The 23,566-nt window shown below is 44.8% G+C and overlaps 1 protein-coding gene across 1 annotated transcript; it reads right to left on the reverse strand.

Annotated features, from left to right (window-relative positions):
* Nucleotides 1-346: 346 nt before the first annotated feature.
* LOC129861338 (SPRY domain-containing SOCS box protein 1-like) lies at nucleotides 347-22,780 on the reverse strand. The gene is made up of 3 exons (XM_055932679.1): nucleotides 22,591-22,780; nucleotides 12,049-12,987; nucleotides 347-2,710 (listed from the first exon to the last, which is right to left on the reverse strand). The coding sequence occupies exons 2-3, from the start codon at nucleotides 12,734-12,736 to the stop codon at nucleotides 2,583-2,585; spliced, it is 816 nt and encodes a 271-aa protein (XP_055788654.1). The 5' UTR covers nucleotides 12,737-12,987; nucleotides 22,591-22,780; the 3' UTR covers nucleotides 347-2,582.
* Nucleotides 22,781-23,566: the final 786 nt, after the last annotated feature.

Here is a 23,566-nt window from a genome sequence, read left to right on the forward strand (position 1 = left end):
AGAAGAGACTCAGCTGAACGGTCATACAGGTAGTTTGGTGCTAGGTCAGTATCTGCTCTTTGGCATCCCCTGACGGCTAGATGAGGAAGATCCAGGCGGAGCTCCCATTTCCTACTAATCAGACGTGTTTATCCAAAGTGAGTGCATACTTTTCGTATGGGTGGCCCCAGCAGGAATCAAACCCATGATTATCGGAAGCGACAGATGAGTTTAAAATTACCATATTTCAAACTTTACACAATTCAGTTCCATTTCGAATCACACACACACTTGGTTCTATTACCATGTCAATACTTTGAGGACCCCATGAAATTATACACAAGTCACTTGACAGCACAACACAAAATATAATTAGAAATAAACTTTTATTAGGTAGTTACTACATAAAGAAAAACAAAAAAAGGAGCAAACTAGAAAGAAAAAAACGTGAAAAAAAACAAAACGATCAGCGCAGTCAATGCTCAGCACAACGCCAACTACATCTGCCCATTTAAAACAAAAAGTAGTCCACTATACAGGAAACAGATTGCCGTTTGAACATATGCTTTCCAACTAAAACAAAACAATAGGTAACTCATTTTAAAAAAATAATTAAAAAGACCCCACACCTTCCAATGACATCCCCACACATTTTAGAATTGCCTAACCATCCCTTATACCCAAACAAGTACTTGATATACATAAAACAGTCTATGGGTCCAAAGCAGAGAGAAAGACCATGGGTCACGGACATTGTACAGTGAATGGCTTGCCTTTGGTGACCAATGACAAAACAGCTAGTACATGTTAGAAATTCTCACAACGATGTCATCATTCAGTTTATATATATATTTTTTTTAAAAGCTCTTCAATAAAAATCTGTTGGGGACATCGGTACATTTAACAGGTGCTTCAAATATTGCAGGGAGAAAACCTGATAGCAGAGCAGAGTTAAAAGGCACACTTCACCCAAATAAAATTAGACTTCTTTTTTTTTTTACCCTGAAAGCAGTCTATGGGATTCTAGGTAAACGAACCCAAAACTTGGATTGTACTCCGTCCTTGTCCAGAGACAGCTTACAATGTCATGGGGGGGGGGGGGAAATGTAATTTTGTAATTTGGGTGAACTGTCCCTTTAAAAGGTTGGGGGGGGAGGTGTACGGTCACCTTGAGGGACAAACTGCAGTGCTGGTGCTTCCAGGAGTAATGGAGTTGTATCACCACCTTACTAACAGAGGTCCGTGCTGGGTCATCACCAGGCACACACAGTCTGGGTCTAGATCAACCAGCATCTACTGGGGAGGGAAGGTGAGCACTACAAACCTTCCAAGGAAAATGTCATAAAATCTCTCAAGTACATAAAAACGAGTACTATTTCCTGATGGACCATTAAAAAGAGGAGCAACTGGTAAAGATGAGAAATGGCACCACCTTGTGCTTGGAAAATGTTTACAAATATCTTTCAGCATGCAACAAACCTATCTGTTTATAGCACACAACGGCCCTCCACCAAAATGAAGGGGTTTGAGTCCAACACAATAAAACAACTATTTACCAACAGGACATGTCATACAGCAATCACTTGATTGAATGTTCATTTAAAGAAGACAAAACGGAAAAGGAGAGAGACAAAGTCAAAATCACTATTAAGAGGTGTTGAGGTCACAACAGACTGACGTACCATTAAACTCATTGCACTTCAACACAGACTGACATATTGTAGTACCACTATGGCAGGCATCTCAAAGCCCCCAGGACCAGCAAAGATATGCACAAAGTCCTCTGCATGTCATGTCTGTCATCGACGTGGTTATCTCAGTATATGATTGAAGTAAACCACTAAAAAAAAAACAGGATAAAAAAAAAAAATGACTTGACCCATTACCAACCACGGTCTCCACGGCTTCCTGAACACTCCAAGCGTCACACAATGATGTTCTTGTCACTCTGTGGTGTGATTGGTACAAACCAACCCTGAGGGCTGGGAAGGATGAGTCAGAGCTCGAACCGAGAGGCTGGAGTGATGTGTTGTTGAACTGGTTGGGTTACCCTCCTGAGGGGGAAAATCCCAGAGACAGAAAGAGCAAGAGAGACACATGTTTTGTGTATGTACTGAGGGAACAGACGGGGCGAGAGAGAGACATGTTTTGTGTATGTACTGAGGGAACAGACGGGGCGAGAGAGACACATGTTTTGTGTATGTACTGAGGGAACAGACGGGGCAAGAGAGACACATGTTTTGTGTATGTACTGAGGGAACAGACGGGGCGAGAGAGAGACATGTTTTGTGTATGTACTGAGGGAACAGACGGGGCGAGAGAGAGACATGTTTTGTGTATGTACTGAGGGAACAGACGGGGCGAGAGAGAGACATGTTTTGTGTGTGTACTGAGACAACAGACGGGGCAGTCAGGAGAGAGAGACGCATGTTCTGTGTATGTACTGAGGGAACAGACGGGGCAAGAGAGACACATGTTTTGTGTGTGTACTGAGACAACAGACGGGGCAGTCAGGAGAGAGAGACGCATGTTCTGTGTATGTACTGAGACAACAGACGGAGCAGTCCACAGATCTAAGTTGTGTTCTATGTTGTGCTGAGGGGTCATTGGTAGAGCAGGTAATTCTTGAGAGAGGCTGGTAGAGGCAGACCATGGATCTCACTCAGTCGTTCTCTGCCCAGAGCTACCCTCACGGAGCGCCGACACATGTCCATCAGAGGGAGAGGCTCAGCTGGGGAGGGAAGAGAGACATTTAGAGTACAGCACAGCAAAACAGACAATATCCCATAATGTCAAAGTGGAATTATTTTTCTGAAATGTTTACAAATTAATAAAAAATGAAAAGCTGAAATGTCTTGATTCAGTAAGTATTCAAACCCTTTGTTATGGCCTAAATAAGTTCAGGAGCCAAAGTTTGCTTAACAAGTCACATGGACTTGGACTCACTGTGTGCAATAATGAAATATCCCTTTGAGCAGGGTGAAGTTACTCATTACACTTTGGATGGTGTATCAATTCACCCAATCGCTACAAAGATACAGACTTCCTTCCTAACTCAGTTGCCGGAGAGGAAGGAAACTGCCCAGGGAGGCCAACGGTGATTTTAAAACAGTTTCAGATTTTAATGACTGTGATAGGAGAAAACTGAGGATGGATCAACAACATTGTAGTTACTCCACAATACTAAAATAAATGACAGTGTGAAATAAGGAAGCCTGTACAGAATAAAAATATTCCAAAACACACATCCTGTTTGCAATAAGGCATTAAAGTAAAACTGCCATAAATGTGGCAAAGCAATCAACTTTTTCTTGATTACAAAGTGTTATGTTAACCACTTATTTTCAAGCATAGTTTCTAGTTTTAATGTCACATGCACAAGTACAGTGGTGGTTGCATCATGTTATGGCTATGCTTGTAATCGTTAAGGACTGGGGAGTTTTTTTTATTTTTAGGATAAAAATAAATAATGGAACTAAGCACAGGCAAAATCCTAGAGGAAAACCTGGATCAGTCTGCTTTCCACCAGACACTGGGAATTTAATTCAACTTTCAGCAGGACAATAACCTAAAACACAAGGCGAAATCTACACTGGAGTTGCTTACCAAGAAGACAGTGAATGCTCCTGAGTGGCCGAGTTACAGTTTTGACTTAAATCTACTTGAAAACCTATGGCCAGATCATAAAATGGTTGTGTATAAATAAGCAATTTGACTGAGCTTGACGAAAATATTATATATATATATATTTTTTTTTAAATGGGAAGTCTCATGTTCATCTCTCACAACCTCCGATGCGATTTTCGAGTTGCCTATGTGCGAGTAAATACCAAAATAACACACTTGATTTATGCTACATTATAAAGTGGGTGGTTCGAGCCTTGAATGCTGATTGGCTGAGAGCCTTGGTATATCAGACTGTAATACCACGTGTATGACAAAACAATTATTTTTACTGCGCTAATTCCGTTGGTAACCAGTTTATAATAGCAATAAGGTACCTCTGGGGTTTGGGGTATATGGACAATATACCACGGCTAAGGACTGCAAAGCGTTGTGCCTAAGAACATTCCTTAGCCGTGGTATATGGGCCATATACCACAAACCCCAGAGGTGCCTTATTGGTTAATTATAGCATGCTAGATGTGTCAGATCAGATATTAGCAAAGTAATACATGAGCTGCCCAGCCAGATATCAAATAAACAAATATGCAGAAAAACAAAATAACATTGATTGATTATCAATCAAGGGCTTTTAGCCAGGATAAGGCCTAGGCTACTTCGCAAGAGAAGAGCAAAATACCCCCCCTGTTATACTAGACTACAAAACATGCTAGCTAAATGTTCTGATAACACTGTTAGATTAACTAGACTAAAGATTATCGTCATGAACAAACCTCAATTTGGCTAACATTTTCCCAACCAAATTATAACTAAATATATATTTTTTTTAAAACTGAGATTTTGGCAAAAACATCCTCTGCGGACAACGTAAAAACACCAAATAATGCATGCAGAATTAGACCGAAACCCACTAATTATCAAAATCCAGAAGAGAGACGTTAAATTCTACAACCACCTAAAAGGGAGCAATTCCCAAACCTTTCAATACAGAGCCATCACCTACAGAGAGAAGAACCTGGAGAAGAGTCCCCTAATCAAGCTGGTCCTGGGGCTCTGTTCACAAACAGACCCCAGGACAGCAACACAACACAATTAGACCCAAACAAATCATGAGAAAACAAAAAGATAATTACTTGACACATTGGAAAGAATTAACAAAAAACAGAGCAAACTAGAATGCTATTTGGCCCTAAACAGAGAGTACACAGTGGCAGAATACCTGACCACTGTGACTGACCCAAAATTAAAGGAAAGTTTTGACTATGTACAGACTCAGTGAGCATAGCCTTGCTATTAAGAAAGGCCGCTGTAGGCAGACCTTGCTCTTCAGAGTAGACAAGCTAAGTGCACACACTGACCATAAAATGAGGTGGAAATTAAGCTTAACTTCCCAACCTCCTGCCAAATGTATGACCATAGAGACATTTCCCTCAGATTACAAACTCCCATACGCAAATTGGGTGAAATACCGGTGTGCCATCACAGCAGCAATATTTGTGACTTGTTGCCACAAGAAAAAGGGCAACAAGTTAAGAACAAACACCAGTGTATATACGACCCATATTTATTTATTTTCCCTTTTGTACTTCAACTATTGGCTGGGCGGTATACCGTATTTTATGATATACCGGTATTGATGCACGGACCGGTTTGGGTTTTTAACTTTACCTTCTATAACGGTATTTGAACGTTTGGTTTGTTAAATATGATATGTCGTGTGTAAAGTTCCTTTTTAGTTTACTCCACTACTTGAGTCATCTCTCTCTGATGTCTACGCCCGCTTTCCACAGACCTAGCCCCGCCACTCAAGGAGTGCATTTGATGTTGCTCGACCATGGATCCCGTGTGTTCAGTTTGCACGGTTAATGTTGAAGACAATAATGCTGTTTTCCTTGTTTCCTAATATAAATCCACTAGCGTTCTATAACTACACTAGTTTGCCTTTTCTTTGCAAGTTAGGCCTGCATCATGTCAGCCGCTAATGATAATCGGTAGTTAGCTAATAAATGTACAGTCGGAGCAAACGTAACTAGCTACACAGCCTGATAATACCAGTGACTGTGTAGATCTAAATTAGCATGTTGTTTGTGCAACAGTATCTTCTAAATCAAAGAGGAATATGTTAGCTACATGAAGCAGCGAAGAGAAAACATTAAATGGAGCCAAATATTATAGGGTCCCATAGGAAACACTTATCAACACTTTGGTTCCTACACGGTCACAATAACTCCTCCCTGGCATTTTAAATTTGTTGTCTTGTCAAAACACTGTATTCAAAGTGCACATTATTATATTCCAACTATACAATTAGAATAATCTTTCTATTTCCATGATTCCAACAGTTCACCCAAGTGTTTTGTTCTAAATCACAAGTCAAATTGCAACATTTGGTTAAATATAAAGCTTAGATTGTTTGCCCATATCGTACAGCCCAAGTTGCAGTGTGGAAATGATCTCAAATGAAATCAAGAAATGGATGAAAATAGTTTTTTGGTTGAAGTTGAATAGAACAGTATAAATCAATCAGAATGGAGGAAGACCCATTGACCTAGTATGTGTGTAGTGTATGTGTTGCCTCCCTAGGGTCAAGCACTACTCATGAAGCAAATTTAGAACTTACATTGTACAAATACATAAAATACTGTAAAAAAAATTAAATAATACATTTTTAAAAAGAAAAATACTGTAATATAAGATTTATTTTGGCAATAACGTCCAGCCCTAACTTCAACTATTTTCATATTGTTACAACACAGTACATGGCCATAATATAAACATTTGAAATGTCTATTATTTAAAAACTTTTCTGTATAATGTAACGAGTAACGTAAGGTAATGTTTACTATTCATTTCTGATTGCCAAAGCAAGTGAAACAAACAATATAAGCATATGTATCCCAAGCCGCTAAAGCCCTTTGGAGGGAGAGCGAGAACGTCAAGCTCCCCACTGTTTCCAACACCATCAATAAGTTTGCTGACGATAACAATGGTGGTAGGTCTGATCACTGACAACAATGAGACAGCCTATAGGGAGGTGGTCAGAGAACTGGCAGTGTGTTGTCAGGACAACAACCTCTCCCTCAATGTGATCAAGACAAAAGGAGCTGATCTGTGGACTACAGGAAAAGGAGGGCCGAACAGACCCCCATTAACATCAACGGGGCTGAAGTGGAGCAGGTTGAGAGTTTCAACTTCCTTGGCGTCCACATCAATGAACTATCATGGTCCAAACACACCAAGAAAGTCGTGAAGAGGGCACGACAACGCCTTTTCCCCCTCAGGAGACCAGTTGCATCACCGCCTGTCATGGCATCCGTAAGGCGCTACAGAGGGTAGTGCGTACAGCCCAATACGTCACTGGAGCCAAACGTCCTGCCATCCAGGATCTGTATACTAGGCAGTGTCAGAGGAAGGCGCAACATTTAAGACGTTCCGCTACCGCACAGCAAAAAATGCAACATGTAAAGTGTTGGTCTCATATTTCATGAGCTGAAATAAAAGATCCTTGAAATATTCTATACACACAAAAAGCTTATTTCTCTCAAATTTTGTGCACTAATTTGTTTATATCCCTGTTACTGAGTATTTTTCCTTTGCCAAGGGAATCTATCCACCTGACAGGTGTGGCATATCAAGAAGCTGATTAAAACAGCATGATCATTACACAGGTGCACCTTGTGCCGGGGACAATAAAAGGCCACTAAAATGTGCAGTTTTGTCACACAACACCACAGATGTCTCAAGATTTGAGGAAGTGTGTAATTGGCTTGCTGAATGCAGGAATGTCCACCAGAGCTGTTGCCAGAGAATTGAATGTTAATTTCTCTACCATAAGCCGCCTCCAACATCGTTTAAGAGAATTTGGCAGTACGTTCAACAGGCCTCACAACCTTCAGGCCACGTGTAACTACATCAGCCCAGGACCTCCACATCCGGCTTCTTCACCTGCGGGATCGTCTGAGACCAGCCACCAGGACAGCTGATGAAACTAAGGAGTATTTATGTCTATAATAAAGCCCTTTTGTGGGAAAAAAAAAGCATTCTGACTGGATGGGCCTGCCTCCCAAGTGGGTGGGCCTGCCTCCCAAGTGGGTGGGCCTGCCTCCCAAGTGGGTGGGCCTGCCTCCCAAGTGGGTGGGCCTGCCTCCCAAGTGGGTGGGCCTGCCTCCCAAGTGGGTGGGCCTGCCTCCCAAGTGGGTGGGCCTGCCTCCCAAGTGGGTGGGCCTGCCTCCCAAGTGGGTGGGCCTGCCTCCCAAGTGGGTGGGCCTGCCTCCCAAGTGGGTGGGCCTGCCTCCCAAGTGGGTGGGCCTGCCTCCCAAGTGGGTGGGCCTGCCTCCCAAGTGGGTGGGCCTGCCTCCCAGTCTCTGCCCAGTCATGTGAAATCTATAGATTAGGGCCTAATATATTTATTTCAAATGGACTCATTTCCTTATATGAGCTGTAACTCAGTAAAATCGGTGAAATTGTTGCATGTTGCATTGCTGTTCGGTGTGCGTGGGAACTGGGAAACATATCACAGGCTTTACAGCGCACTACTCTAGTCATGTCAGATTAATCACTTAAAAGAGGGACTATTCCTCTTGCCACTCCTTACTACAGAAAATACTACCCCAAAAACCTAGATCAAAGTGATGAACAGGTTTGTTAAATGATTACGTTTGTTGTTTCTGGGGCATAGAAGAGATACATAAATAAAAATGTAATCACGATGCCAGTGGCATATTATCAGGTAGTGCCCAACTGGCTTACATAGTAGTTGTAATCAATGGCTCTAGCCTGGTCCCAGATCTGTTTAGACTCTTTTGCTGAATTGGCAGGCTAAAGTTTGGGAAAACAGCACAAATAGATCTGGGACCATGTTAGCCTAACAGTGTAGTCTGTAGATCAATCAAGTTTATTTTATATAGCCCTTCGTACATCAGCTAATATCTCAAAGTGCTGTACAGAGACCCAGCCTAAAACCCCAAACAGCTAGAATGCAGGTGTAGAAGCAAGATGCCTCTAACTTGGTCCCAGATCGATTTATCATAGAAGTAGGCAAGACCACACTAGCAGATCTGGGACTAGGCTAGCCTAACTGTATTCTGTTCTAGCCTGGTTCCAGATCTGTTTGTGTTATCTTGCCAACTCCTTTACATTAACAGTGGACCATAGGAAATGGCAAGAGAGCACAAAGGTCTGAGTCCAGGCTACAAATCCTCAGGTCTCTGGTGTAACCTTGATGTGCAGTAATGTATTTTAAAATGGAGTCAACCTTTGAAATGTACTGTTACACCCAAGTTCATTACATCAATAACAATGATGAAGTTGTACTCAAAACTGTGGTCAAACGTAGTGCACTATGTAGGGAATAGGGTCCCATAGGGCCCTGGTCAAAAGTATTGCACTACTACAGAGTCCTATTGGCCCTGGTCTAAAGTAGTGCACTATGTAGGGAATAGGGTCCCATAGGGCCCTGGTCAAAAGTATTGCACTACTACAGAGTCCTATTGGCCCTGGTCTAAAGTAGTGCACTATGCAGGGAATAGGGTCCCATAGGGCTCTGGTCGAAAGTATTGCACTACTACAGAGTCCTATTGGTCCTGGTCTAAAGTAGTGCACTATGTAGGGAATATAGTCTCATAGGGCTCTGGTCAAAAGTAGTGCACTACTACAGAGTCCTATTGGCCCTGGTCTAAAGTAGTGCACTATGTAGGGAATAGGGTCCAATAGGGATCTGGTCGAAAGTAGTGCACTACTACAGAGTCCTATTGGCCCTGGTCTAAAGTAGTGCACTATGTAGGGAATAGGGTTCCATAGGGCTCTGGTCTAAAGTAGTGCACTATATAGGGAATAGGGTTCCATAGGGCTCTGGTCTAAAGTAGTGCACTATATAGGGAATAGGGTGCCATTTGAGATGTCCACACAATTTCAGTGTTTATTGATGTAATTAACTTGAGCGTAACAGAACGTTCAAAGGTTGGCCCCATTAAAAACAAGAACGCACACCAAGGCAACACCAGAGAAGCCTGATCTCAGACCTTTGTGCTCTCTTGCCAGTTCCTATGGTCACTGTTAATGTAAAGAAGTTGGCAAGATAACAAACAGATATGGAACCAGGCTAGAACAGACTACAGTTAGGCTAGCCTGGTCCCAGATCTGTTTGTGCTCGCTTGCCAGTTCCTATGGTCACTGTTAATGTAAAGGAGTTGGCAAGACAACACAAACAGATACGGAACCAGGCTAGAACAGACTACAGTTAGGCTAGCCTGGTCCCAGATCTGTTTGTGTTGTCTTGTCAGTTCCTATGGTCTACTGTTCATTTCTAGCAGTCGGCGACTACACTGTACGACTAAGATCTTCTCAGCAAAAACATTCAAAATCAATTACAGATTTCTTGACTTTATATATATATATTAGATACATTTTGAGTATTTTTAAGAACATGTAAATGCAGCCCTGAAATGGTGTCTATGACCCTAGTTCTGAATCACATCAATCTGTACAACCCAATGTCTAGACAGACTGACACTGCTGTTGAAGCTCCCTAGGAGGAAGTATTACAACAAGGGTGGGAAATTAACACCCGTCACCTGCCAAATGCGGGTAGATTTTGGCATTAGCGGGTAAGATGTCTATTTCACCAGCCACGTTGGCGGGTGATCACACAGCATTTGGGAACAGTTTTTTTTTCTTCTTCCTCCCCCAATCCAAAGCCCAAATGTAGAAGTTGGTTGAATGGACCTGAAAGGCTAGTGAAGTATGACTTTGTCCTGGTGATTATTGGCTAGTTACATCGTTTTGTTCACATGCTAGGTTGATTTTCAATATTAGTTTGCTGCAACGTTCTGCTGCCAGCGTACAGAGATTCTCATCTCTGAGACAGACAACACACAAGTGCCGTTAACTTAAAAGGGGCAGTTGAACAATTTGGTCTCACCTAATGACTCATATCTGGGGGTACATTGTGCTTGATGGAGCGTACAACACGCCAAAAATCGTTTTAGTCATTAAAAACACTCAATTTTATTGTTATCCTTCATTTATTTGTATGTGTTCCTAAATATGAACTTACGTGCTCATTGTAAAAAAAAAACCGTCAGTGTTCGAGCCCTGAACTAATAATATATAAACCGTATCACTCAGCATTTTGTGGCAGAGCAAGGAACTTTGTCGATTGTTGATGTTCATTTGTACAACCGTTTATCAGTTTGACTATTGTATCAAAAAATAAATAATTAACTAATTGTTTAAAACTCAGGTCACAAAAAGGTAAATTGAGCCATACATTACTTATTACTAGTAATACAGTTCTTGTTTTTTTTAAAACATTAAAGAATGCTCATTCAGTTATTTTTTGGTGTAATTATGTCCCAACAAATATTTGCTGGTTTAAAAATAACATTTAAAATAAAATAAAAAGTGTCTGGGAGATTCTCTCATTTGACCTGCCAGTGGTGGAGCAAAAAGGCACATTTGCCAGATTCCAACCACATACCAATGTCCAGACAGACACTGTTACTATAGTTCCCTAGGTATTCCCTAAGTATTAAGTGATAGCTAGGAACACGTGCAGTAACCCTCATCTTTTCAACTGTAACAGATAGAAGTGTCAAAACTAGATCCAACATGATTCCTTATCCTAATGCATGTCAGAGAGGCATGTTTGTTCTACATAGAATATTTCTGAACGTTCCAAAGCACCCAAGACAACAGCTGGCTGTGAGACGAGGCTAATAGTAGATTCCTATGGCGTTTAGAAAGAAAAAAAATAGTCTAAAATCATGTCTCAGAGCAAAGACCAAAGCCAACCCTGAACAATTACAGTTTAGACAATATATTATAGGCCAGGGCACTCCAACCCTGTTCATGGAACGCTAATCCTGGAGGTTCACTCCAACCCTGTTCATGGAACGCTAATCCTGGAGGTTCACTCCAACCCTGTTCATGGAACGCTAATCCTGGAGGTTCACTCCAACCCTGTTCATGGAAAGCTAATCCTGGAGGTTCACTCCAACCCTGTTCATGGAACGCTAGTCCTGGAGGTTCACTCCAACCCTGTTCATGGAACGCTAGTCCTGGAGGTTCACTCCAACCCTGTTCATGGAACGCTAGTCCTGGAGGTTCACTCCAACCCTGTTCATGGAACGCTAGTCCTGGAGGTTCACTCCAACCCTGTTCATGGAAAGCTAATCCTGGAGGTTCACTCCAACCCTGTTCATGGAACGCTAATCCTGGAGGTTCACTCCAACCCTGTTCATGGAACGCTAATCCTGGAGGTTCACTCCAACCCTGTTCATGGAAAGCTAATCCTGGAGGTTCACTCCAACCCTAATCTAGCACACCTCATTCTCATCATTAACTGGTTGATTAACTAACCTGATTCAGTTTCAACTGGGGCAAAACCTACAGGAGGGCAGCTCTCAAGGAACAGGGTTGGAGAGCTCTGTAATAGGCACTACTTACGATCGAGTCCATTGATGTAGCGGATTCGTATTTCACAGTGCCCCCACACAGCACTGACGACAGGGTACAGCTTCCTCCCTTTGAGTCCTCTGAAAGCCACCCCCAAGTACTGTCCGTCCACAATATAGCTCAGAGTCCCCTCGTCCATGTCCAACACTACCAAGAATGAGTCGGGGACTATAAACGTCTCATCCGGCTCCAGGAACGCAGGGTATGTCTTACTAGGCAGGTTCTTTCCGTCATGGTGGAGTTTATTCCGTCCCAGGTCCCAGCCCCAGGACTCGTGGTTATTACCCACCAGGGTGGTGTAGCCTACAGAATGAAGAGGAGCGTCTCCTGTCGCCACGCCGACGATGGCGTGCGTTCCCCGCTGTCTCATGGCCCAGCTGATCTCCCAGACGTGGAGCCCCCGGGTGTAGCCGATACAGGCCCGGATGGCATCCGTGCTCTGAGCCACGGGGTGCCGATGGAACACCAGTCTGTTGTCGTCCTTGACGAAGATGTTGAGCGATCGGTCGTTGTTGTTCCACGAGTGCTGCATCTGGACCGCCTGTCCAGCAGGGGGCATGTCCAGCAGCAGGTCCAGCCTGGAGGGCTTGTTATGGTCCAGAGCTGCCAGCTCCAGAGGCCTGAACGCCGGATCCCTCATGTCAATAGTCTTTATGCCTCCAGGAACACTCTGCCCCATGCTCGTCTGTGAAGTTAGTGCGCCCACAGAGCACTCCTCCTCCTGCCGAGTTCTCCTCTTCCCCCCCTCAAAACAAAGAAGGGGAAAAGGGGGGGTGGGGGGGGGGGTGGAGCAAAGCAGTTCGTTTTCGGTTGCCCCCTCCTCTCCACCTCTACAGCCTGCTTCTGTCACAGCCAATCAGGAGGCTAGGATTGGTGCCCCGTCACTGGTTGCCAGGTAACAGATCAGGCCAGGTCCTGGTTCAAGCCCACCTGGGAAGAGATAGGAGAAAGGAGAAAAATGGACGAAGAGGAGAAAGGAGAAAAATGGACGAAGAGGAGAAAGGAGAAAAATGGACGAAGAGGAGAAAGGAGAAAAATGGACGAAGAGGAGAAAGGAGAAAAATGGACGAAGAGGAGAAAGGAGAAAAATGGACGAAGAGGAGAAAGGAGTAAAATGGACGAAGAGGAGAAAGGAGAGAAATGGACGAAGAGGAGAAAGGAGAGAAATGGACGAAGAGGAGAAAGGAGAGAAATGGACGAAGAGGAGAAAGGAGAGAAATGGACGAAGAGGAGAAAGGAGAGAAATGGACGAAGAGGAGAAAGGAGAGAAATGGACGAAGAGGAGAAAGGAGAAAAATGGACGAAGAGGAGAAAGGAGAAAAATGGACGAAGAGGAGAAAGGAGAGAAATGGACGAAGAGGAGAAAGGAGAGAAATGGACGAAGAGGAGAAAGGAGAGAAATGGACGAAGAGGAGAAAGGAGAGAAATGGACGAAGAGGAGAAAGGAGAGAAATGGACGAAGAGGAGAAAGGAGAGAAATGGACGAGGAGGAGAAAGGAGTAAAATGGACGAGGAGGAGAAAGGAGTAAAATGGACGAGGAGGAGAAAGGAGAAAAATGGACGAGGAGGAGAAAGGAGAAAAATGGACGAGGAGGAGAAAGGAGAGAAATGGACGAGGAGGAGAAAGGAGAGAAATGGACGAAGAGGAGAAAGGAGAGAAATGGACGAAGAGGAGAAAGGAGAAAAATGGACGAAGAGGAGAAAGGAGAGAAATGGACGAAGAGGAGAATGGAGAGAAATGGACGAAGAGGAGAAAGGAGAAATGGATGAGGAGGAGAAAGGAGAGATGGATGAGGAGGAGAAAGGAGAAATGGATGAAGAGGAGAAGAGCAAGTAGGAAGGGAAGATGGATGAGAAAAAACACAAATCAATACACCAACAACTTACATTGGCTTCGTATTCTCCTCTTACTATAATGTGTGGCTCAGTTAGTAAGGGCCTGGTGCTAGTAGCAAGTTTATGGGTTCAATTCCCACATGCAGGAATCACATACAAGACAATGTATGCACTCAATGTACTGTAAATCACTTTGGATAAAAAGCATCTGCTAATTATATGAGATTAGTATTTTAAAACTGCCTCAGTTCAGCTCTTTAACCCACAGCTGCTGGCTAATCAATTGACTATGGCTGGTTATATACGTGCAACAGACCTTTAAAAACACTATAGGATGTCAGAGGCTTTGATGTTAATATTATACCAATCACTGGAACAGACCACAACATGATGAAATCATTCTGTCTTCAGAATATTTGAAATATTCCATGAAATGACTCCAAGAAGATTGAGGGCAACATCACTCATTGCTGAAAGTCACCCCCCCCCCCCCCCCCCCCCCCCCCCTAGTATGCCTAAATAAAAGGGCATAAGAATACAAAGTAATTTGGGATGATGAGAGAATTGATTAGCTGTACTCAATTTCATGTTTTTCCAGCTAAAATGACATTTCAGAATGACACTCACAGAAATAACTGACACAGTCTTCTAGGACTAACTGTTACTAGGTCACTGGGGTAGTCTGGTCTGGGGGTGTAAACCAAAAAATATTTCTGGTTTCAGATAAAGAAAACATTTTTGGGGAAAAAACATAAGAGCATCATTTGCAACTGGGAGGCCCGGCTACTAGACAGAGTTACCGGCTACTAGACAGAGTTACCGGCTACCAGACAGAGTTACCGGCTACCAGACGGAGCTACCGGCTACTAGACAGAGTTACCGGCTACCAGACAGAGTTACCGGCTACTAGACAGAGTTACCGGCTACTAGACAGAGTTACCGGCTACTAGACAGAGTTACCGGCTACTAGACAGAGTTACCGGCTACTAGACAGAGTTACCGGCTACTAGACGGAGCGACCGGCTACCAGACGGAGCGACCGGCTACCAGACGGAGCGACCGGCTACCAGACGGAGCGACCGGCTACCAGACGGAGCGACCGGCTACCAGACGGAGCGACCGGCTACCAGACGGAGCGACCGGCTACCAGACGGCGCGACCGGCTACCAGACGGCGCGACCGGCTACCAGACGGAGCGACCGGCTACCAGACGGAGCGACCGGCTACCAGACGGAGCGACCGGCTACTAGACAGAGTTACCGGCTACCAGACGGAGCGACCGGCTACCAGACGGAGCGACCGGCTACCAGACGGAGCGACCGGCTACCAGACGGCGCGACCGGCTACCAGACGGAGCGACCGGCTACCAGACGGAGCGACCGGCTACCAGACGGAGCGACCGGCTACCAGACGGCGCGACCGGCTACCAGACGGAGCGACCGGCTACCAGACGGAGCGACCGGCTACCAGACGGAGCGACCGGCTACCAGACGGAGCGACCGGCTACCAGACGGCGCGACCGGCTACCAGACGGCGCGACCGGCTACCAGACGGCGCGACCGGCTACCAGACGGCGCGACCGGCTACCAGACGGCGCGACCGGCTACCAGACGGCGCGACCGGCTACCAGACGGCGCGACCGGCTACCAGACGGCGCGACCGGCTACCAGACGGAGCGACCGGCTACCAGACAGAGCGACCGGCTACCAGACAGAGCGACCGGCTACCAGACAGAGCGACCGGCTACCAGACAGAGCGACCGGCTACCAGACAGAGCGACCGGCTACCAGACAGAGTTACAGAACACGGAGTCTCAGTCCCAAATGGCACCATATTACCTTCATCGTAGAGGTCGACCGATTATGATTTTTCAACGCCGATACCGATTATTGGAGGACCAAAAAAGCCGATACCGATTAATTGGCCGATTTTCTTTCTTTCTTTGTAATAATGACAATTACAACAATACTGAATGAACACTTACTTTAACTTTAACTTAATATAATACATCAATACAATCAATTTAGCCTCAAATAATGAAACATGTTCAATTTGGTTTAATTAATGCAAAAACAAAGTGTTGGAGAAGAAAGTAAAAGTGCAATATGTGCCATGTAAGAAAGCTAACATTTAAGTTCCTTGCTCAGAACATGAGAACATATGAAATCTGGTGGTTCCTTTTAACATGAGTCTTCAATATTCCCAGGTAAGAAGTTTTAAGTTGTAGTTATTATAGGACTATTTCTCTCTATACGATTTGTATTTCATATACCTTTGACCATTGGATGTTCTTATAGGCACTTCAGTATTGCCAGTGTAACAGTATAGCTTCCATCCCTCTCCTCGCCACTACCTGGGCTCGAACCAGGAACACAATGACAACAGCCACCCTCGAAGCAGGGTTACCCATGCAGAGCAAGGGGAACAACTACTCCAAGTCTCAGAGCGAGTGATGTTTGAAACGCTATTAGCGTGCACCCCACTAACTAGCTAGCCATTTCACATCAGTTACACCAGCCTAATCTCGGGAGTTGATAGGCTTGAAGTCATAGCTGCTGTCAAAACGCAGTAAAGTGCTGTTTGAATGAATGCTTACGAACCTGCTGGTGCCTACCACCGCTCAGACTGCTCTATCAAATATAGACTTAATTATAACATAACACAGAAATACGAGCCTTAGGTCATTAATATGGTCGAATTCGGAAACTATCATCTCGAAAACAAAACGTTTATTCTTTCAGTGAAATACGGAACCGTATTTTATCTAACGGGTGGCAACCATAAGTCTAAATATTCCTGTTACATTGCACAACCTTCAATGTTATGTCATAATTACGAAAAATTCTGGCAAATTAGTTCGCAATGAGCCAGGCAGCCCAAACTGTTGCATATACCCTGACTCTGCGTGCAATGAACGCAAGAGAAGGGACACAATTTCATCTGGTTAATATTGCATGCTAACCTGGATTTCTTTTAGATAAATATGCAGGTTTAAAAATATATACTTCTGTGTATTGATTTTAAGAAAGGCATTGATGTTTGTGGTTAGGTACACGTTGGAGCAACAACAGTCCTTTTTCGCGAATGCGCACTGCATCGATTATATGCAATGCAGGACACGCTAGATAAACTAGTAATATCATCAACCATGTGTATTTATAACTAGTGATTATGATTGATTGATTGTTTTTTATAAGATAAGTTTAATGCTAGCTAGCAACTTACCTTGGCTTCTTACTATATTCGCGTAACAGGCGGGCTCCTCGTGAGGTAGGTGGTTAGAGCGTTGGACTAGTTAACAGTCAGGCTGCAAGATTGAATCCCTGAGCTGACAAGGTAAAAATCTGTCGTTCTGCCCCTGAACAAGGCAGTTAACCCACCGTTCCTAGGCCGTTATTGAAAATAAGAATGTGCTCTTAACTGACTTGCCTAGTTAAATTAAAAAATGTTAAATAAAATTTGGCGTCCAAATTTACCGATTGTTATGAAAACTTGAAATCGGCCCTAATTAAAATGGCCATTCCGATTAATCGGTCGACCTCTACTTCATAGTGCACCAAATGGCACCATATTCACTTCATAGGACCCACCCGTGTCGTTTTAGCCTGGTCCCAGACCCACCCGTGTCGTTTTAGCCTGGTCCCAGACCCACCCGTGTCGTTTTAGCCTGGTCCCAGACCCACCCGTGTCGTTTTAGCCTGGTCCCAGACCCACCCGTGTCGTTTTAGCCTGGTCCCAGACCCACCCGTGTCGTTTTAGCCTGGTCCCAGACCCACCCGTGTCGTTTTAGCCTGGTCCCAGACCCACCCGTGTCGTTTTAGCCTGGTCCCAGACCCACCCGTGTCGTTTTAGCCTGGTCCCAGACCCACCCGTGTCGTTTTAGCCTGGTCCCAGACCCACCCGTGTCGTTTTAGCCTGGTCCCAGACCCACCCGTGTCGTTTTAGCCTGGTCCCAGACCCACCCGTGTCGTTTTAGCCTGGTCCCAGACCCACCCGTGTCGTTTTAGCCTGGTCCCAGACCCACCCGTGTCGTTTTAGCCTGGTCCCAGACCCACCCGTGCCGTTTTAGCCTGGTCCCAGACCCACCCGTGCCGTTTTAGCCTGGTCCCAGACCCACCCGTGCCGTTTTAGCCTGGTCCCAGACCCACCGTGTCGTTTTAGCCTGGTCCCAGACCCACCCGTGTCGTTTTAGCCTGGTCCCAGACCCACCCGTGTCGTTTTAGCCTGGTCCCAGACCCACCCGTGTCGTTTTAGCCTGGTCCCAGACCCACCCGTGTCGTTTTAGCCTGGTCCCAGACCCACCCGTGTCGTTTTAGCCTGGTCCCAGACCCACCCGTGTCGTTTTAGCCTGGTCCCAGACCCACCCGTGTCGTTTTAGCCTGGTCCCAGACCCACCCGTGTCGTTTTAGCCTGGTCCCAGACCCAAACCTCCTCTAGGTTTCTTCCTAGGTTTTGGCCTTTCTAGGGAGTTTTTCCTAGCCACCGTGCTTCTACACCTGCATTGCTTGCTGTTTGGGGTTTTAGGCTGGGTTTCTGTACAGCACTTTGAGATATCAGCTGATGTACGAAGGGCTATATGAATAAATTTGATCTGTGTTGTTTTTGAATTCATTTAAAATGAAATACTTTGTCCCTTTCAGGGGAAATTTGCCTGGCAACATTCCAGTAGCTCCTACGTGTGTTTGTGCTGTGCAGCGCCACAGATCTGGGGTTTTGACGATTTCTTGCCCCACTCAAATGTTGCAATCTTATGCAACAGCTGGTGTAGCTTGCCACATTGCTTGGAACGTTGTATTGCATCACTCTTCACCAATATTGCACCAAAGTGACAACTTAAAGCAATGGTTCAATTCAAAAAATCAAAATGTGTTTATTGTCATGTTCTTCCACATTGTCTAAAAAGGATGTCACCTGAACAAAACGATGCACATTAATGGGCTCGAGTGTCATTACCGATCATCAGCCTGTCTGATCAATTCTATCTGTATTCTGTCCATGTTGTTAGGACAGAAGACAGCACGTGTTGCTAGGGAACTGTGCTATCAGACAGCCAGGGAACTGTGCTATCAGACAGCCAGGGAACTGTGCTATCAGACAGCCAGGGAACTGTGCTATCAGACAGCCAGGGAACTGTGCTATCAGACAGCCAGGGAACTGTGCTATCAGACAGCCAGGGAACTGTGCTATCAGACAGCCAGGGAACTGTGCTATCAGACAGCCAGGGAACTGTGCTATCAGACAGCCAGGGAACTGTGCTATCAGACAGCCAGGGAACTGTGCTATCAGACAGCCAGGGAACTGTGCTATCAGACAGCCAGGGAACTGTGCTATCAGACAGCCAGGGAACTGTGCTATCAGACAGCCAGGGAACTGTGCTATCAGACAGCCAGGGAACTGTGCTATCAGACAGCCAGGGAACTGTGCTATCAGACAGCCAGGGAACTGTGCTATCAGACAGCCAGGGAACTGTGCTATCAGACAGCCAGGGAACTAAAGACAGCCAGGGAACTGTGGTATCAGACAGCCAGGGAACTGTGCTATCAGACAGCCGGGGAACTAAAGACAGCCAGGGAACTGTGGTAACAGGAACTAAAGCCTGCTAGCTGCTGCTGAGAAGGGAAAGGTTAGGCCACACTAATTGAATTGTAGACAAGAGTTCATTGAGAAGCGTTTTGGCTCTTTATCTAATACAAGTAAACAACCATTTAAAATGGGGCATGTCTCCTCTGTGATGGCCAAACAGAGGGGAAGAATAACCCAGCAGCCGGTGGCCACTCTCTGGGTCTACTTCCCAAATGGCACCCTGTGAACTACTTTTGACCAGAGCCCTATAGACCTTGGTCAAAAGTAGTGCACTAAATAGGGAACGGAGTACCATTTGGGACCACAGCCTGATGTAAACAATCGTCCTTCTCAATGCCTGTCCAGGCTTCAGGGCCTCAGGCCACGGGAGAATGAAACATGTTAATTTGCACATCCTTTGTGCAGGAGACTTTGGCTTATGACTCAAATGGCACCCTATTCCCTATCGAGTGCACTACTTTTGACCAAGGTCTATAGGGCTCTGGTCAAAAGTAGTGCACTACGTTGGCAATAGGGTTCCATTGGGGGTGCATTTTTAACCATTCATTCCCCCTTTCTCAGAAGAACCACCACTGTTGTGGTGACAAGTTCTGAATTTTATACCACTCGCTTCACAGGCTATAGGTAATAGCAGAAATAGATTACATTTAAATTGATTAGCGAATAGTGATGGTAACTAATACCCCCTTTCCTGGCAGTCTGCCAATATTGGCGGACTACCTGCATTTATTTATTTTTTTAAACTTTGTTGAATCAAAGGACGCCTGCTGAACATTTGCCTAAGATACACACTATGGGGCAACACATTGGGTGCTTGTATCCGTCCCTATTCATATATGTATACTGTAAATGAATGTGAGGGAAGGTGGAGGAACGAGAGAGGCTGGCGAGTTAGGTCCTGTCGCTGGTTGTCTCGGGGGTTTCCAGGCCCCTGGGTTAGTAAGGAGCTGATTGAAATGCAGAGGGCACTCTAAAGGATTTAGCTGAGCCAAGGGAACACTGGTCTCTTGTGTTGACCAAGTCTACATTTAGGCTGAAAACTACCTGAACTTCTTTTGTGTCAAATTCAGATTTCGTTTAGGTGTGTAGGTCGACAGCGATCATAACATCCCAATTCTAACGGTCTTGCAGTTGAAGTGCAGATGATGCAGCGCTAAAACAGAGGACCGTCACCAATGACCCAATCAAGACGTGACAGACAACAGTGATGCTGCTGGCTAGATGCTCTGATATCTCTCCTGTAACAGGATCTAGCTAGCCTGGTAACAGACCTGATGTAGCCCCTATAACAGGATCTAGCTAGCCTGGTAACAGACCTGATGTAGCCCCTATAACAGAATCTAGCTAGACTGGTAACAGACCTGATGTAGCTCCTATAACAGGATCTAGCTAGCCTGGTAACAGACCTGATGTAGCTCCTATAACAGGATCTAGCTAGCCTGGTAACAGACCTGATGTAGCTCCTATAACAGGATCTAGCTAGCCTGGTAACAGACCTGATGTAGCTCCTATAACAGACCTGATGTAGCTCCTGTAACAGGATCTAGCTAGCCTGGTAACAGACCTGATGTAGCTCCTGTAACAGGATCTAGCTAGCCTGGTAACAGACCTGATGTAGCCCCTATAACAGGATCTAGCTAGCCTGGTAACAGACCTGATGTAGCTCCTATAACAGGATCTAGCTAGCCTGGTAACAGACCTGATGTAGCTCCTATAACAGGATCTAGCTAGCCTGGTAACATACCTGATGTAGCTCCTATAACAGGATCTAGCTAGCCTGGTAACAGACCTAATGTAGCTCCTATAACAGGATCTAGCTAGCCTGGTAACAGACCTGATGTAGCTCCTATAACAGGATCTAGCTAGCCTGGTAACAGACCTGCTGTAGCTCCTATAACAGTATCTAGCTAGCCTGGTAACAGACCTGATGCAGCTCCTATAACAGACCTGATGTAGCTCCTATAACAGACCTGATGTAGCTCCTGTAACAGGATCTAGCTAGCCTGGTAACAGACCTGATGTAGCTCCTATAACAGGATCTAGCTAGCCTGGTAACAGACCTGCTGTAGCTCCTATAACAGTATCTAGCTAGCCTGGTAACAGACCTGATGTAGCTCCTATAACAGACCTGATGTAGCTCCTGTAACAGACCTGATGTAGCTCCTGTAACAGGATCTAGCTAGCCTGGTAACAGACCTGATGTAGCTAGCCTGGTAACAGACCTGATGTAGCTCCTATAACAGGATCTAGCTAGCCTGGTAACAGACCTGATGTAGCTCCTATAACAGGATCTAGCTAGCCTGGTAACAGACCTGATGTAGCTCCTATAACAGGATCTAGCTAGCCTGGTAACAGACCTAATGTAGCTCCTATAACAGGATCTAGCTAGCCTGGTAACAGACCTGATGTAGCTCCTATAACAGGATCTAGCTAGCCTGGTAACAGACCTGATGTAGCTCCTATAACAGACCTGATGTAGCTCCTGTAACAGGATCTAGCTAGCCTGGTACTATAGATCTGTTTTGGGACCTAAATGCGACCGACGCAGTTGGTTATGATATGACAGTAGCCTAATTAAAATCAGCATAGCACACAAAGACATTTGTTTTATGGCATTTAACAAGTCTATCGTATTGCTAGATTGTCAAGGATTCCCGAGGTTGCTGCTTTTCTAAACGTACCACACACTCAGGGCAGCTATTGACGCGAGTTAGTCATTACCTGACCTATATAGCAAGGTTAGCTAGCCTAATCCCCAACACACACCCCAGCTGGAAGTCCGCTGTGACCACTGGACTGGCCCACTAGCAAGGTGAAGATACGGTTACTCTGTAGCCTTAACACAGGAAGCGTGTTACTAGTCATAATCAGTTAGATAAGTGCGGGTGTGGCGGCAAAGACTGATGAGATTCCTTGTTGAAAATACATTTATACAATTCTGACTTCGTGCCATTTGATTTGATAAATCAACCGAGCTATATCCCTATTCATGACATATATTGATTTGCGTCTAAAACCCTTGAATAGTTAATTATTCAGACAGGAAAGCCAAAGTAAAGCCGAAACAAAAGATCTACAACAACAAAAAACACACACGAACGAAATAAAACTCACCTTGACTTGGCAACTTCTTGTTTTTAACCAATAAAACCTACAGAGAGGATTGGAAAAAGCGAGTTTTTGAACACAATAGCCAAGCTGTTCGTTCTATCCTCTCCAATCCTTCCACCTCTTTCCCATTTTGGGTTGGACATGAAGTAGGTAAAACGATGGCTGCCCTAACGTGTACTATCCAGTCACGTGGTCCAATAGCTCCCAGCACGGGCGAATTCATTACGCCGTTTCTGTTGCGAAACGACTCTTAAACGGAAGCAAACGAAACGAAACGGGGAGGGACCTACCTGAATTTGTTCTATAAAAACGTTCGTTTTCGTTGAAAAACGAGTGCTACTGTGTGCACTAATGAATACACTCCTATATATAAGCGTTTCCTGACAGAGCGACTCCGCCATATAAATGTTTTTTTGGTTTATGGGACTATTTATTACAGCAAGGCTCTGAGATGGCTTGTGCTGTGGGAAACATGTGGTCAATGACTGTTCAGTTATGCACCAGACTGAGTAAACATTAGGCTACTGTCATACCATAACCAACGGTGTCTGTCGAATTTAGGTCCCAGTTTTTTCTTTCATTTGACAACCCTGAGGAGTCACTGGACTGTGACAAGGATATACAAATGTAAAACTATGGGCTCAATAGGGCCTTCATAACTAACCCTGTTCAATCAACAGTTTAGGTGAGGTTTATGTGACGATTACACTTTTCATAGGGATGCCACTTACTCTATATGCCACAGACTGTTTAAAGTTTCCGCACAGTCATCGTATTTCCCAAGACGTCACAGTCATCCTATTTGATCAAAACATCACTCATAACATTTTTACACTATTAAAATGCTCAGAATTGAAGAAATAGTACCTTTATTAATCTCATCTCTAACTATCAGGATGCATGAAAGAACAGGCAGAGTGGGCGGGGAGTTTATATTCATGAGTTTGCCTTGACTGACAACTCTTTGAAACGCCCTTGT

This window comes from Salvelinus fontinalis, chromosome 8 (genome assembly GCF_029448725.1).
Source record: "Salvelinus fontinalis isolate EN_2023a chromosome 8, ASM2944872v1, whole genome shotgun sequence".
Classification (NCBI taxonomy): domain Eukaryota; kingdom Metazoa; phylum Chordata; class Actinopteri; order Salmoniformes; family Salmonidae; genus Salvelinus; species Salvelinus fontinalis.

What these genes read in the sequence shown, in the direction of transcription:
- LOC129861338 (XM_055932679.1), bottom strand. Translation starts at nt 12,736, where the DNA reads ATGGGGCAGAGTGTTCCTGGAGGCATAAAGACTATTGACATGAGGGAT. An exon ending in CTACATCAATGGACTCGATC is followed by an intron (nt 2,711 to 12,048) that starts GTAAGTAGTGCC and finishes TTCCCTCCCCAG; the next exon opens with CTGAGCCTCTCCCTCTGATG.